This window comes from Coturnix japonica, chromosome 2, assembly GCF_001577835.2.
Source record: "Coturnix japonica isolate 7356 chromosome 2, Coturnix japonica 2.1, whole genome shotgun sequence".
NCBI classification, from domain to species: Eukaryota; Metazoa; Chordata; class Aves; order Galliformes; family Phasianidae; genus Coturnix; species Coturnix japonica.
In genome coordinates, this window is record NC_029517.1 from 47,487,026 (window position 1) to 47,503,502 (window position 16,477).

The window sequence follows — 16,477 nt, forward strand, 5'->3', positions numbered from 1 at the left end:
TTTTGTGAAATAATCCAGGGCAAATTGTGGAACTGTTTCAAAAAATTTATTAGATGCTTTAACAGTTCGTCAGATGGCATTTCAGTACTCTAAAGCTGAGAAAATTAGAAGTAGTATGTTGCCATACTTCTAGCTCTTGTGGTGAAATGCAGCCCTTCTGAAGTCAGGGAATATTTGGTACTTGGTAAGAACAGAGATAATCCATCTCAAAAAAAAAAATTCCTGTTTGTCAATGATGGTTTTGCTATATTATTCACTTTGTCATGGCACAGTCAATCAACAGAGGAAGCACAGCGGAAATAACAAAGCCTTTTCTCTGTTTGCTGATAACAATTTTAGCACATTTAAGGAGAAATCTGAAGGACTACAGTAATTTCAGCACTTCAGAAAATGTGTTGAGGACAGAGAAAAGGACAGAGAAGACATAATTGCTTGTAAAATATAGAACAAAGCCTAGGAAAATGTATCTAAAAAGGGGATGAGAGCACTTAACCCTTAAAAAAATTGTTTGTTTGTTTGTTTCAACAAAGTGTTTAAAAGACCTTCCCAGGATATAGTACCTATTTATACGCATTAAATGTACACCTATTTTAACACAAATTAGCAGATTTGTACTGGGGATTAATCTGATCAGTGTTCTCTATCCAAAACAACAGGTTCCAGTGATTAGGCAGGGCAACAGCATTTTATTAAACAGAACTCCTTTGTATCCATCCTCACATTACCAGGGACACAGCTATCTCCTAATTAGAGCATCTCCAACTTTAACCTTCTGTCTTGACTGCAGACTCTCAGATTAGTGGTGATATTCTGCCTCCTTAAAACTTCTTACAAAAACTCACAATTTCCATGGTAACAGCTGCCACTTTCATTCCACAAGCATCAAGAAAATATGATTTCATTCATATCACTGGGCTAGGCTGGGTGTGGAACTTTGGCTTTTGTCAATTCCCTTTTCAGACATAATTTTTATTCCTGAGGAAGAGGAAACAGGTGAAAACATGCTTTCAAACACAGTTGTTGGTTGATCTGTGAAGCAAGACTGGTAACAGCCTGAAAGAGAGCTGTATGGGTGACCCATCCACAAAGCTGCAAGTCTTGCAGCTGCAAGATGGAAGGACAAGAAGGACACACACGTTCAACAACAGCCACCAGACTTACATCTGTGTTTTCTGGCTTGTTTGGTTGGTTGCTTGTTTTTTTCTTTTTTCTTTTTTCTTTTTCTTTCTTTTTTGCTCGTTTCTTTGGTGGCTCCACAAACAGTAGCAAGACAGCAGCTTAATATTCCCACAAGAATATCTGAGAAACACTTAGTGTAAATCAAGGCTCCTTGTTCAAAGAACACTGAACTTAAGCCAAAAAGAACATCAGTTCATTGCTGAGAAGCTGACACAGCTTTAATGATCAGTACCTTCATTTGCAACGCTCACACAAGCCTCGATCTCAACTGAAGTCAATTCCCAAAGTAGCATCAACTTCAGTGGGACCAGCAAACATTTGCAACAAAGGTACTTCGTCTTCTGCCAGTTTTGTGGCTTTGTTTTTTTTCTTTCTGGAAGTCTATCAAATTGGATGCCTTTTCCTGAAAACCCATCTGCTCCAAATGAACTCACTCAGACATTTTTACATTCTTTGAAACTGAAGATTTCCAAGTCAGCCTGTCAGAATGAGAATGGATCGAGTGAGATTCACATCTATTTTCCCAGAAATCCGCAAAAAAAAAAGAAAAGGAATTTTCTCTTAACCACAAATGCAAGACGATATCAGAAATACAGCAGCAGTTTTCCAATGTTAGTATTACACGCTCTAATCCTTATATTGGTCTCTAAAAGATATTTTTATTTTTAAACAATTTTTTTATTTTTTTTTTTTTGCACTTATGTAGAGAACTGGCAAACAGAAAAGAAACTGGAAATTTAAATGCAACTTCAGCAGCTTTTCTTAGTTCTTTATTGACTCTTTCAGCACTAAACCAGGTTATTGTTTTCCTTTCCTCATCTGCACTTAATTGCAGGTATATCAATGCCTGTTAACAAGGCATTTGGAAAACTTAAACTCAGTTTGATTTGGGCCTAGTGTCTTAAGCTGAAACAACTGTATGAGGATAGAAAAGTGAATAACAAATGTTTGAACTTGTGCAACCTATATAAACACTTTCTCTGTTCATCACATTGGATAGTTGTATCTGAGTTCTTACTGTGCTTTTATGTCTTCAGATTTTGTCACCATCATACGGTACCAAAGTAACATCAATGGTAAAAATATAGCTTCTCTCCCTGTGGCTAAAAAGGAAAATGACACTAGTTAGAAATGAGTAACAGGCTGTAAACACATAATGAATGCTAAGCTTGCATATTTATATAAACGTCACAGAACCTAGATGTCCTTCTGGCTCAAAACCTAATTCTGTAACTGGATCATAGTCCATTAAGGGCCAAATTAAAACTCCCAGCTCTGGGCTAGGAGAAGACTGGATTTGAGTTTAGCTCAGCATTTTCAGCTCAGGTTTATTTTCACTTCAGCCCACAAAACAGTGGTGATTAACTGAGAACTGTTTACCTGGGAAAGATTGCAAAGGCCTGTCAAGTTCCAGATAATAGGCCATGGAAAATATGAGTGCACAGATCTGCTGGCAGGAAGAGACACCTTTATCTAGGCTCAACTTGCAGGTGTTCCTAAAGTGGTTCTCAAAAATGGAACACCGTCCATAAGGGAAGGATGAAAGAATTAATTGAACTGTACTTGTAAGCATCATTGAATACCCCTCAGATTTGATGCAAAGGAACACCAAAGAAATTACATGAGAATAATGGAAAAGATGTGGGTGGCAGGAAGGAGTGCCTGTATGGCTGGCAACATCACAGCAACAAAAGCCTTTTATAAAAAAACTTCTGCACTGTAGACATTTGTCATCACAATAGCAGTGGTCTGCTGATTCTGATACCAAAGCTCAGTTTTGCAATCATACTACAAGCACCAGAATTGTAAAGGTGTTATTACTTTGATGCCCTACAGTATTAGCGTGCAAACTGTTTGGTGGCTTCCCATGCAGTCTGGCCGAATTTCCTACTAGGAGAGGGGAGTGATTCTACCTTCAGGCTCCTGGAGCCTGCAGAAACACAGGATGCAAACAATGATTTTTCTCTGCTTTTTGCTGGTTTTTCTCCCCAGTAAAATGCTAGACCAGAGCAGAGTTCCTGCACCAATAGGGTTTATAAGGATCTGTGGATCTGTAGCAAGTTGATGTGTTGTGCCAAGGTGGAAAATTTTTATACAGCAGAAGGATGGAGATGAGAGGATTGTTATTACTATAGTCTTTTGGTGTTGGTACCACTAAGATGGTTGACTCAAATGGCAAACTGCTTCTGCCTCCAACTGTAGGCAAGCAGTGCATCACAGACTCTTCCTACCCCATTCCAGGCAGACAAAGAGAATCAACATCTCCGCCTTACTGTCTGAGCTTTGAGCTTTTCTGTGTGCTTTTGCTAGATATTAATGGAACTCGGCCCACACCAATTGGTGAGCTAATTGCTGACAGAGCAGATGGTAAGATAGGCCTGAACTAAATGTTTGGCACTTATTTATCATGTAAGGGAAATATAAGAGAGAAAGGATGTCCTTCCTATTTCCTGAGAGCTGCAAAAAAAATTAAAGCTACCTTTTATGATCAGCGGAGTCTGAGGAACAGTTACCCAGCTCCAGTCCATGCACACCTTATATTTATCTCTGGTTACTTCCTCTGTCACTCAGCCTGTCTCCTGGGCATGTTACGTGCTGGTGGCTCACATGCTGCCAGCTCAACCTGCTCCACACACCAGTGTTCAGAGAAAAGCGTTGTGAAGCAAGTGAGCAAAATACCAGAAGCAGGAGAAAACTCCTAAGGTAATCATGATAAAGATGTAAATTTGTTTTTATATTTTAAGCAGTTATCTTGGAGGGATGCTAGTGCATAACGTCCTATGTAGAAAACTATTGCTCAGTACTAACTTACCAGTGGTGGCCACCATGAATATTCAAACAGAACTATAAATAGCATGGCTTTATATAAAGAAACAGCAGTAACGGAGGTCTTTGTGAAGATCAGACCTGAAAACATGACGCTACAGAAGACATGCTTCATAGGAGCTCTTCAGGCAGAAGGCTTCATATTTGGAGAAGGAAGAAGAGCTGGTCAGTTGGCATTCCAGCATTCCTTTTACCTAGTTGCTAGATGGGACTTACAAAGTAAGCACTTTATACCCCTTGTGTCACATATATCTCGTCAGCTAACTCTTGGCGTTTAATAGACCAAAGATGCTTCTGGCTCTTATTTCAAGGCTCTTTCTCTGATTTGAATACTGATGGCAACGGGACAAATACAACAATAGCTACACAGAAAGGCCAATGCACAAAAGTACTGTACTCGACATATGGAAGAAGTCTGAAGCCTTTCAGGCTACTTACATTTTCATGGGAAAGCTGTGAATACAGCAGAAAGAAAAACATAAAATGGGAGCAAGAAGCCTATATGCTAAGATGTTAATCTGTATTGCTAGAGAGGAAAGTAAACTGCAGTGTTTGCTATGCTGAGGATTTTCATAAGCTGTGTTTATTTTGGGTTTCCTTTCAAAAATAATGTTTTAATGAATATGCTGCATGCTGAGTCTGTGGCACTGGTGTTGTGTCCCTCACCATGGTACCTGGGCACTCAAGCAAATGATTAAGCAGCAGAGCAAATGGAAGAGCAGCAGAGAACCACCAGGTACTGTGACAAATGGACCTGTGAGTATATCTCTATCTGAACCTTTATTCCTTTAGGCTTTCTGTTGTCCTTTCTTTTACTTATTCTCTCATGATAAGCAGCTTTATTTTTCCAGAGAGTTCTAAGGGATGCAGAGCTATTAGACTAGCTTAGGAGGAAGAGTGGGGTCAAGAAAACAAATGTTTTCATCAGAAAAAAACATTGCTTAAGGACAAAATAAGGAAAAAATAATTTTCATTTGCACAAACTAAGTGTGTTACGAATTGTCAAAGCCAGACATTCCTGCCATGCCATCAGGCAGGTCACTTTAAAATGACTTCTCAAAAGTGGGAAAACAGATCCTTTCCCCACAGTGGGGTCAAAAAGGACCTTTCAAGAGTCTGATGCAGACCATACGTGAATACTTGTCTAATAATAATGAAAAGAACACATAAAAACATATGGCTATATGGCTTCTTCTTCAGAAGACTGAAGTTGTATCAGGCCCTCAGCCCCCATGTGTTAACGACAACTCTGATCTCAGGTTTTTATTAATGTGTGTGTATAGGACTACTTCTGACTTGGGATGCTGAAGCAGTTAGCTGTGGGGCTGTAAGACAAAACTGCACCATCTACCCCTTGCTGTTTTGTTTTCTGCACAGGTTTTAGAGGAGCACAGTAAAGATGAGGGCATTGCATGCTGGCCAACTTTAGAAAGGTGAGCTCTTTTCCATACTTGAGAACAATACGGCTGTAGTACAAGCCTCACTGAAGACATTTTCTGCCAGCAGTCAGGACACTAAGATTGCAGAGACTGATTGAATTACTATCATGTGGAGTTCTTCCTCTTTAGATGCTCCAGGCTACTGAAGTAGTTACATCCTTCTCATTTTAGTTTTTCCTTTAAGAGAGGAATAAGTTTGGGTGGTGCTGCCACACTAATAGCAATGAAGACCCATGTGCTGTCTTTCCAATGCAGATAAAATATGCTGTGCTACCACTGTGCCTCAGCAGCAGCTTTGAAGGAAATAAGGAGCAATGCATCACCCACTCGCATCTGACTGTGAAACTCTGGTTTAAAGTTCACTAAAAGCTTCAGTTTGGTACTCTCTGTTACCTCCCTTATGTCTAAACTATATCCATCTTTGTCATCTCTAAAGATTCAAGTTTTCTGCATATTTATCACCTTTACGATTGAAGCTAATGGAAAATAGGTTTCTTTAGATTTTGTAAATGGCTCGAAGATCTCGTCTCAGCTAGAATGATGAATCGAGGATGTCAGCTGGGCAAACAGTTTAAATTTGAATGAACTCAGCCAAAACTGATTACACTAAAACTGCTAGGAATCTTTCAAGTTCAGATTGCTTCACATACTGTAGCAGTAAATATTCCATCCCTTTTCGCTATCCAACTTGCCAAGAATAAAACTGAAAGAACCAGCACTGATGGCAGCTTCTCAGATGTAAGCCCAACTCTGAATGGTACAAATAGGTGTGAGAAGCCATTTTTCTCCTGCAGCAGGGAACACGGCCTTCTAACTGTTTACCCCTCAGCTGACTAAATTTCTGCATAAAAATATTTCTGTTAATCAGCCTGAACATGATAGTTTTCTGACAAAACGTACAAACAGCTAGACCAACAACTGCAAATAACTATTATATGGCACAGCTGTCTATTTCAGGTACCTAGTTTTTGTTATCTCTTCTTCACTTTTAAACAAATAAAATATTACTCCGGAAAAAAAGACCATAAAATACCCTTTTTTTCCCCTCTCCTTGGCAATGTGTAGTCAGGAAGAGTAGGAAATTACAGCATGAGTGTTGAAAATTACGGGTTAAGGATGGAAACATCTAGAGGCCGTCTGATCCAGCCTCCTGCTCAAACTTGTGCCACCTTAGAACCGGTGACTCACAATAAAAAGGAAACAAACTTCAAGTGAAAAGCAATTTAAAAATGAAGACTTCCCCTCTTCCCATCCTGCACCAGAAGGAAATAAAAAAACAAACAAACAAAAAACAAACAAACCAAAAAACAAGAAAGAAAGACTTTTCTCCTGAAACAGACAGCTCTTCTGCGTTGTTCATCAGTAAATACAGCCCATTTGGAAAACGCCTACAGCCACTGCCTTTGGTTGACCTAGTTCCCTATCTGACTCAAAGCAGGTAGCATTTAGCACAGTGTGCGGCAAACTCCAGCTCAGTTGCCAGCATTGCTCTGCCACACTGCGTGACCTGCTCCAGTGAGAGAGGAAATGCCCCATATGGTATAGTCTCTGAGCAGTCCCCTGAAAATTAATTATGGAAGGGAGCCAACAGCTGCTGGAGAAGGTGCCATCGATATCTTGTCCAGGAAAGCTGGGCCTCTGGGACAAGGACTGGACTGCACAGCAAGGAAGAACAGGGTGATGGAATCTTATGGGCTCTGAGTGAAACCCGGATGACTCACCAGAAAATAAAGTGTTCCTATTTTGGCAAAAGGCTGAAGAAGCAGCCCTGGGTCATTCTGCAGTACAGCAGTAAATGACCCAGAGAACCTGGGACAAACTCTTGTGCACAGTGATGTTCCTAACAGTAGGGACCATTTCATGTCTCATTAAGCAAACAGGTTAACATGATAATTAACATATTAATTAGCAACACCTTTTTGGCAAGTGGAACTTCTGCTTGAAATGTCAACTCTTTTAGGCAACTTTGTAAATGAAGATGAAGAAATCATTTCTTATCCCCAAGGTAACAGGAAGTCTCATGCAGAACTGGCACAGGCGCATCTTTTACTACATGATGGAAGACACTGCACCCAGACCACAGCTTGTCCCATGACATCCATACAGCAAGGCTCCTTGCACATCCACAGCCTGCCATTCAAAGACTGGTTCTTAGTGAGGGCAAGGCACCCCTTCTACCACTTTATAAGTTGATCTGAAAGAGGTCTCAGACATGCCACAAAGTCACACAAAAAAGCACTATCATCTACTATTTTTCAATCCCAGCCACCAATCCGTGTGGCTCCCCCACTATAAGAACTCCTTTGGTCACACCTGCTATGAAACCACCCAAGAGAAAACTCTTCAGCAAACATCACCAAGCAATTGTGTTAATTATGCTGCAAATAGGTATCAGCTTAAGAGAATATCTGTTGTCCCAGAGCTTGCCATTTTAGATCAGGAACTAATCACTCCCACTACAGACTGCTTTGAAGAGGAGTTGGTACACAAGTATGGATTTCCTCAAATTGCAGTTATCCTTCTCCCTGGGGCTCTTGTTTGAGACCATTGCTAATTTCTATCATCTTTCCAGAGAACATATATGTAGGTTCACAAGAAAATCTAGAGCACTGGAAATAGAATAAGATAAGAAAAATGTGGAGTGGAGTTGGAACTTGTAGGTTTCAAAACAGAGGGGATTATGATATTCATTGAGTCCCTTCCCTGTCAGATGGAGGTTGCCAACCCACAGAAAATAGTGACAAGTTCTATATATGTTATCTTTCACTTCCCTCAGGCACATGCTCTCAGGAAGCTGCGTTCTAAACAATGAATAAACAAACAATCAACATGTTAATCTTTTACGCATTTTGACACACAAAACACAGTCAAATCACTGTGCCATTTCCTCACCTATCACGACACAAAATAAACTCTGGTTCAGGAAGAACAGAAGATAGTATTTCCCTTAATTAGCTTCTTGAAGCTCACAGTATGTTTTTAGAAGATGACATAACTCTTTTCTTTATCACCCTGCCTTATTTCAGATGGGTACTGTCTGACTGACCTCTAGATACCCTTGCACTTGCTCTGTGATATCCCCAGAATGTCAATGCTTCAGTTCTTCATCTTTCATTTCTTACATGTTTCCTATTGGTCACTTCTGGTACCAGTGGCAGCCGAAGTGGAAGTTTATCCTCTGATAATCTGTACTGCTTTAATGGCTCCTAGCATCCTGAGGATATTTTCCAAGTGTTATGGTGACACCAGCTGAGATCTTGGCAACAGAAAAGTATTTCATATGCTTAATTCTTAACTTAGTCTTTTGGTTGGTTGTTTTGTTTAGAGTTTTTTTCCTGCTTCCCAGACCTTCAATTAGCCTGCTTATTTCTGTGGCTTAACTCTTTTTGTTACTGCTATAGTCTTTGCTATCACTTCTCAGTATCCTTCTGACAATATAGCCTTTGAAAAATCTGAGAGGATTCTCACCATGCATCCAAAATCTCTTAATAAATGTCTCTAAATCTCCAAGTCACGTTTTTCCAAAAGCTTATTAAAAATCCCCTCTAAAAGGAACAACAATAGTCTCCCATTATTCTTTATGTGTTTCCTGACAAGCTAGAATCTAGGTAGTCCACAAACACTGTAAAATGATAACCATGTTTCAAACAGTGCTAATATGTAATGTTGCACACAGAACAAGCCACCGCTTTAAGCAAAATAACATATGCTTAAAAGTGCTTATCCCCAAAGCATCCCTACCTGCTTTTTTTTCCCCAAGATAAAACGAGTCTTATACCAGCGTGCCACAAAAAGCAAAATTCTCTCATAATGTCAATTGCTCCGTTTGCTCATGACTTTACACGGCTGACTGAACACCTACGGTCTCACTCAAAGAGAAGCTGTTAGTTTGCTCACCTCGGTCACCTGCAGGATCTTTGTAATGCTTCCTCTTCTGCTCCTGCCACAGAGTGCCTTCCTGCATTTCCCATTCCCGGCTCCGCTGACCGTGCAGGCATCAGTAAGTTCTGGCCAAGTTATCCTATGTAACTCTAAAGAGAAATAGGAGAGACACGGAGATGCTGCCGCAGCAATTCCTTCCTCCCTTGCAAATGATGTTTTCCCGACGCGCTGTCACAGTCAGGTCTCCAGTAGTAAACTGAACAACCTATCCTCCCTCCCGGCTCTTCTTTTCTTCTTCTTTTTCCCTTTTTTTTTTTTTTTTTAAGCCTTTGGTAAACACATAATCACTGCTTCAAATCCTTTAGGTATCACGAACCGTATTTCTCTATTGCCCTCTACTGACTGCCAGCTACCACCACCTTCCGGGACTAGCGGAGAGCAACAGATAGACGGCCCGCCTTTCTCACTGCCTCCCTCCGATCGATAATGATGCACGACGTCCCAAAGTCAACACAAATCATTCCGGCTTTTTTCCCCCTTTCTGTTACAGAACACCGGGCAAGATTTACAGCTTGACGGTCAGCCGTGCTAACTACAGAACACCAAACAACAGCAGGAAGCAGTTAGCGGCATAGGTCTGTTAACCTGCTTTTGGTGATCATAAGCCAGGATGAAGTAAAACCAAATGGAGCCTGCCCTGAGATGTGGGCTAATTTTGCCCTCTGATTCCATTAATCCGGCAGTGAGCTGAGGAATTTAAGGATGCGGCCCTGGCAGCACTGGGTGCATGGAAATGCTGACTTCTGGAGGGAGTTGTGCAGGATGAGACCCAGAGAGAGCCCTGAGCCATCCGTTGCTATTGCCCCCTGGTTCCAACATTATTGGTGTAGCACATTCAGCATCACACCGAACGTGAGGAACACAGTTTCCATCTCATGAGGCATGCATTAGGACGAGCAACACGGAATGGGGATGGCACTGGGAGATGCTGTTTGCACTGCTTTTACAAGAAAGATCATCTATAATACAGACAGACTAGAGAGAGAAAGAATGGCTGAGCCCAGTCAGAGGAACAGAAGAATAGAATTTATTTGTGTTTGAGAGAGACTGGAAGAGACCGAGGGGAAGCAAAAAAGGAAGGATAAGAAGAGGGCAAGAGCAGGTGCAGGGAAAGATATACAAATGAATCCTTTGTGTTATATCAGTCTGCGCTTTACTACTGTAGCACAGTGCTTGCTAGCCAAGGCAGGGCAGCACCTTAGCCTAGTGGTGCCATTATTTTTGCTTCTCTTAATTCCAAAAAAAAAAAAAAAGGAGGTTTTTGTTTGTTTGTTTGTTTTTCAGTTTCCCCACATTACTTATAATCTAGTGTATTTTATTTGCCCAAGATCTGTTGGCTGATGAAGGTTGGGTTTCCCGCTCCGTGGCTCAGGAAAGTCAGGACATCGAAACTGACATTAACTCTGTGACAAAAAACACCTTTGTGTAGAATGGCTTGGGTCGGAAGGGACCCCAATGATCATCAAGTTCCAGCCCCCCGTGGGCCACCAACCTTAAGATTTAATACTAGACCAGGCTGCCCAGTGCCCCATCCAACCTGGCCTTGAACACCTCCAAGGATGGAGCACCCACAACTTCTCTGTGCAGCCTGTGCCAGCACCTCACCACTCTCATAGTAAAGAACTCCATTACCATCTCCAGAATTACTGACTGTACTGTAAAGCTCCCCTTAAGCACACATAGATCGTACATCCCGCCCCTTCCCAGCGGCACCAAGCCCGGAACCACGGAGCTGCGGCCGCTGTATCCGCCTGGTTCTCCGTAGCGCTGCACAGAGCGGCGCCGGAGCTGCCGGGCATCGGCTTCCGGCGGTGCCTGCATCATGGGGGTGCGCTTCTTGGAGGCGGCTGCGAGGCTGCTGGTGGGCACTTGCCCGGGCCAAGCTCGGTTCCTGCTGTGAGTGTCCGGGATGGGGGTTCGCGACGGGGAGCGGAGCGGGTAGAGCCGGTCTGATAATGTGTATTTTCCCCGCAGGTGGACGCTGAGCAGCTGCCGAGGCGAGTGAGGGGCTCGGGCCGGCGTAGCTTTGAGGATGGGGTCTTCTTCCTTTTCTCCGTATTCGTATCGCTTCTGCTCTGTCCCCACAGCACGTTTAGGGCTTGTGTTAGGAATGATGCGCTTGCTAGGCAGAGAAAAACGGGTGTTTTGTGGGGGGTGAGGAGAGCTGCTCTGGCAGCAGGAAATACTGAGGCAAGTGTAGCAATAGGCTACTCAGATTTAACATTCTGGATTATTATTATTATTATTATTATTTATTATTATTATTGTTATTATTATTATTAATTATTGTGTGAGTTTTCAACCCAATCTCAGGCGCCATCACCTTCTTGCACTTGGGTCTATAGGAAAAAAAGGGGACAGGTACTTTATCATGGTCTCTTGCCATGGGACAAGGGGGAAAGGGTTTCAAACTAAAAGCACTGGCACAGGTTGCTTGGATGCCCATTCCTGGAGACACACAAGGTCAGGCTGGATGGGGCTCTGAGCACCCTGATCTGCTGGAGGTGTCCCTGTTTACTGCAGGGGAGTTGGACCAGATGGCCTTTAAAGTTATCTTCCAAGTCAAATGGTTCTGTGAAAAAGGCAGAATGCTTCAGAGGGCTTTGGTGTCACTGATCAGGCAAAAAAACATGCCCTTGGGAGCTACATGTGGAATTGTGAGTTTCTGTCGTTAAAGACTAAAAGGAGAGGATTGCATTTTTTCAGTATAATGTACTATTATTTCTTGTGTGAACTTCTGCAGTGCACAGACTTAGCATGAATTCATATAGTCATATATGGAATGGTTTGGGTTGGAAGATCATGTAGTTGGGTCTAAGGTCATGTAGTTCCAGACCCCTTTTATAGGCAGGGACCCCTCCCTTTAGACCATGTTGCTCAGTGCCCCATCCAGCCTGGCCTGTGATGCTTTCAGGGAGGGGGCATCCACAGCCTCGCTGGGCAACCTGTTCCAGTGTGTCACCACCCTCACAGTAAAGAATTTTTTCCTAATATCTAGTCTAAATCTGCCCTCTTCCAGTTTAAACCATTATTTCCCATCGTTGTATTGCTACATGCCCTTACAAAAAAGTCTTCTTCGGGCTGACAAGTCCCAGCTCTCTCAGCCTGTCCTTGTAGGGGATGCTGTGATTTAGAACTTCATTAAAACTTACTCATGCTCAGTACGTCCTCATGTTCTAGGTGAAAAATACAGTAAAAACACAACCACTTAGGTACTGTTAATTTTGCAAATTATTGCATGTTAAGTTTTACTCTTCTAACTTTATTTACCCATAGATGGAGAATCTGCAAAAGGGAGGATATGTCCTTACTGCTTCCAGTTCCTGGTTCCCGACAGCTACCGGGTGCGGCTCAAGCCAAAGATGAAAGTGACACCACAGATAGAGAAAATTCTTAAGCGAGAGGCAAAGAACTACAAACTCAATATGAAACAGATAAAGCTTTTGAAAAAGTATAGGGACTCCAGAAGTGTTCTGGTAAGGGTATTTACTTCATACTGCCACATATTAGGGATGTCAGTGAAATCAAGAGGACAATGATAAAACCAGAAATCTTTTATTTTCTTCTCTTTCCCGTTCTCCTTTCATCAGAGAATCTATGCAAACAGCTCCCTGCTTCTTGTGATCTTTTTGTCTTTGTACCAGTCTGGGTAAACTGTGCAGATGTCTGGAGATCTTGCTGAAAATTCAATGTTTTCTTCATGCCAAGAAGCTGCAGCATTTTATCTCTCTGCTACTGTATCATTTGCATAACTTTGCAAAAGTGGCAGATGTTTTGACTGTTGGTTTTGTATTTTTTCCTATTTATATAGTAAAATTGGGGCCATGCAACTCCAGTAGATGCAGAGCCTCAATACAGCAGGGGAGATGCTAAGAATCCTTTAAAGTTCTTAGAAATCTATTCCTAAGAATCCCCCAAAACATTCCTGGGAAGAAGAACGTGCCATTGACTGATGCAAGGCTTGTTTTGCCATTGTGATACAGTTTGGCATTTATTGCCTTTGTTTCAGCTCTGAAGAAGGGCTTGAGTGACAGACTGTCAGGTTTTTATCAGTTTTACCAGTCATCTCAAAGTGTCTTTGCTCAGTGTACCAGCTTGGCATCATTTATCTTACTTATGTAGCCTACAAATGTTCACTGTTACGTTTTGAACACAAAGAACTTTTAAAGTTTGGCTGGGTATTAAAATATACAGGAGGTGTTTCCAAACTAAACCCCATATGGAATTTGAAGTAGTTAATGTTGCTTGTGGAGCTTCAGTTCTTTTTCCTAAAATTACTGCAGACGATGTGATGCTTTGAAGAATGGTACTGTACGTTTAATGCTGTTTAAATAATTAGTGCATGGATGCCTTAATAAACAAGGCAGCACCCTGCTGTGAAGAGAGCCTGAAGGTTTAGGGAGTAAAACTTGCTAAATCAAAAATCATTATAGAGCCATTGACATGAGCTGAGGAAATACCACAGATGTCACCAGATCTAATGGCTAAAGGGGCACTTCAGATAGGCACCCTTAGTATTATTCTTTCCAAACTTTACGTAATGGTTGGGCAGCAAGAAGAGCAGGATAAAAGGTTATCTGAAGAGCTGAAAGCTTCGCTTTATTTCTTTGCTATGGGATCACAAATGTTTAGCATGCATTTAGATCTGTCTCTTTAGACACTTGATGAACAGCATCCTAAGGCATTATTGTGGGCTCATAGATTTATTCTGTAGCTGGAGAGATTCTTAGGATGCATTGTGCATTCAGATGAGTAGTTTAAGATTCAGCTTTAAATAGGGACAGTTTAAACTGTGGATAATATCCTAATCTTGGGAGTTAATTACAATTTGCTGCACTTGTGTTCTGCTCAGTTCTGTTTGCATTTGTGCTGTGGATTATGATTTAAGTTTTTCTGGTATTAGGTATTTAAAATACTGTCAGGAACTGTCAGCTTTCAAAATTAGCAATGTAGATCCCTGTAATCTTATACCGGAGCCTCGTGAAAATGAGAATTCAAGGATGACCGAGAATTAATCCAAGCAACAATATCACAAGTTGTATTCGTGATACCTTTCTGGAGTTAACTATACGTGCTCTTCAGGGAGTGCAAAGCAGCTGTGCTCTGCTATGGTATCCTGCTGATTCCCACACTGTAATGCATTCATCTCCATTTATATTCCAGAGATTACTAAATGAACACATGATGCTGTTATGGGTTTTTTTCTCTTCTGAATTTCAGGACAGCTAAAAATACATCAGACCTGAGCTGTATTAGATCATTAACTCTTGTTTTTAGTTTGTTAGTACGACATTATAGACATACTCAAAACACTTACCTGAAAACACTTCAATTGGGCATTTTTACATTGAATTCTTTCTAAGCATTCTGCATTTAGCTGCGTTTACACACATTCAGATGAACAGTGATTTGAAATAGATGCTTTTAAAATCACGTAGGTCTTTTGGAGACACTCTCCTGATTTTTTAAATTATTTTTTAAACCAGAAACATCCAGTGCTTTTCAGTCAGTGTAACTGTGTGCCTCAAAAACTTGTCTGAATGTATTACTCCCATGTCCCTTCGTAAGAGGGGTTGCCATGGTAGTAAGCAATATTAGGAATGTCTGGCAGTCTCTGAGACTCTCTGATGTTATCTGTTCTGCTGTACCTCTGCAGCACGCTGTGCTGCTGGAGGGTCCTTATAGACTTGAAGTAAACACACAAGATAGATAAAACTTCCTATTTATTGTAATAAGGAGTATTTTTGCATTATTCGGAAGCCTCTTCTTGCTGTTTCTCATTATAGATGGCTGTTTTTGAGTGTTCAGTGATTCAAATATTTTATCTCTTTAGACACTGGGGATTATGTAATAGAACTTCAATAGAGGTGAAACATGCCAATAAGTTCTGATCAATTTATATATCATTTTTTCAGCAAAATGTGAATACCACTAATGTATATTTAAAGCAGCATCTGAACTGGATGTGTGGTGTTTTGTGTTGTTATGCTTTGTTTTTTGTTTTGCACTGCATTACATTCAGAGTTAAGGGTCTCCTGAGGGACTGGAGTCATTTCTAGATAAATGCATGGGAGGGATGTGTTTGGCTTAGGAAGTCTTTTAAATATCTCCGTTTTTCACTTAAGCAAGTAAGTACGTTCTTATAATTGGAGAACAGTTTGAATAATTCTTACAGTGGCTTTGAAAACTCAAAGGGAAAAGACTGGTAGAGAGATTGATACTTTCTTTATTCTCTCCATAGCTTGTTACTTGTAACTCATGCAACAAAACAACAAGATTTTATGGTAAAAGCAGAGATTTTCTGGCTACCAAGACCCACAATTTGAGCACCCCAACTGCTGAATCTAGCCTGAAGACACCAGATGTAAAAACCCAGTCTGCAAACAAAGCGACACCTGCAAGCTGCAGTAGATTGGGATCCAAAGGGAGCACTCCTTCATCACTTCCCAGGTACCCATTTCTCTCTATCTTAACTGGTTCTTGACTGAGCAGAATGTAATACATCTTGTTGGGAAAGGAAGTCACTTTTAGTTGATAACTACATGCCTGTTAAGGAGGTCCATTTTGCCTTCAGTGTCCTTAAGGGTTCTGATGAAAAGTGACCACAAGAATACACAACTCTGTTTTTGTCATTAATACGTATGGTCCAGTTTAAAATCTGAGTAACAAAATTATACTTCCAGATGTTTACTTTCATATGAAAATGCACTATTTGCATTCAGTAATGTAACTTATTACGTATATCTACCTTCATAGCTACTCAATTATTAATTCTGATTTCTCACCTTTTAAAATATTTGTGTCTTAATTTTTTTCAGAACTTCTCTATCTGGACGGGCAACAACCGGTTCCGTTTCCAGGACTCCACGAAGCTCCAAATTTCACTTTACTAAGCTAAAACGGATGCTTAACTTAGAAGAAAAAGAGAAAAGCCAGAAGGTGGATTTGAAAAGCTTCCTGACTTTACTTTAGTTACTCTTTTTTTCTGTGTAATAATAATTCCAGCTCTAAGTACTGTTCCAATTTTAATATTTTAATAAATGAGCAGTGATTTTCTTATGAATGTTCTCTGTGATTTAGACTTCCTGGAG

At 41.0% G+C, this 16,477-nt stretch overlaps 1 protein-coding gene and 1 long non-coding RNA gene across 2 annotated transcripts in view; one reads left to right on the forward strand and one right to left on the reverse strand.

The window, feature by feature from the left end:
- Positions 1 to 9,638, reverse strand: part of LOC116652891 — a 46,179-nt gene extending 36,541 nt beyond the window's left edge. The window contains exon 1 of the long non-coding RNA XR_004306084.1: positions 9,342 to 9,638. This is a non-coding gene — a long non-coding RNA (uncharacterized LOC116652891). The remainder of the gene's footprint in view (positions 1 to 9,341) is intronic.
- A 1,510-nt stretch (positions 9,639 to 11,148) lies between these two features.
- Positions 11,149 to 16,449, forward strand: C2H18orf21 (chromosome 2 C18orf21 homolog). Its single transcript, XM_015854317.2, has 5 exons — positions 11,149 to 11,282; positions 11,361 to 11,383; positions 12,663 to 12,862; positions 15,628 to 15,836; positions 16,205 to 16,449. The coding sequence occupies exons 1-5, from the start codon at positions 11,209 to 11,211 to the stop codon at positions 16,356 to 16,358; spliced, it is 660 nt and encodes a 219-aa protein (XP_015709803.1). The 5' UTR covers positions 11,149 to 11,208; the 3' UTR covers positions 16,359 to 16,449.
- Positions 16,450 to 16,477: the final 28 nt, after the last annotated feature.

What these genes read in the sequence shown, in the direction of transcription:
- C2H18orf21 (XM_015854317.2), top strand. Translation starts at nt 11,209, where the DNA reads ATGGGGGTGCGCTTCTTGGAGGCGGCTGCGAGGCTGCTGGTGGGCACT. An exon ending in GGCCAAGCTCGGTTCCTGCT is followed by an intron (nt 11,283 to 11,360) that starts GTGAGTGTCCGG and finishes TTTTCCCCGCAG; the next exon opens with GTGGACGCTGAGCAGCTGCC. An exon ending in GGGACTCCAGAAGTGTTCTG is followed by an intron (nt 12,863 to 15,627) that starts GTAAGGGTATTT and finishes TTCTCTCCATAG; the next exon opens with CTTGTTACTTGTAACTCATG.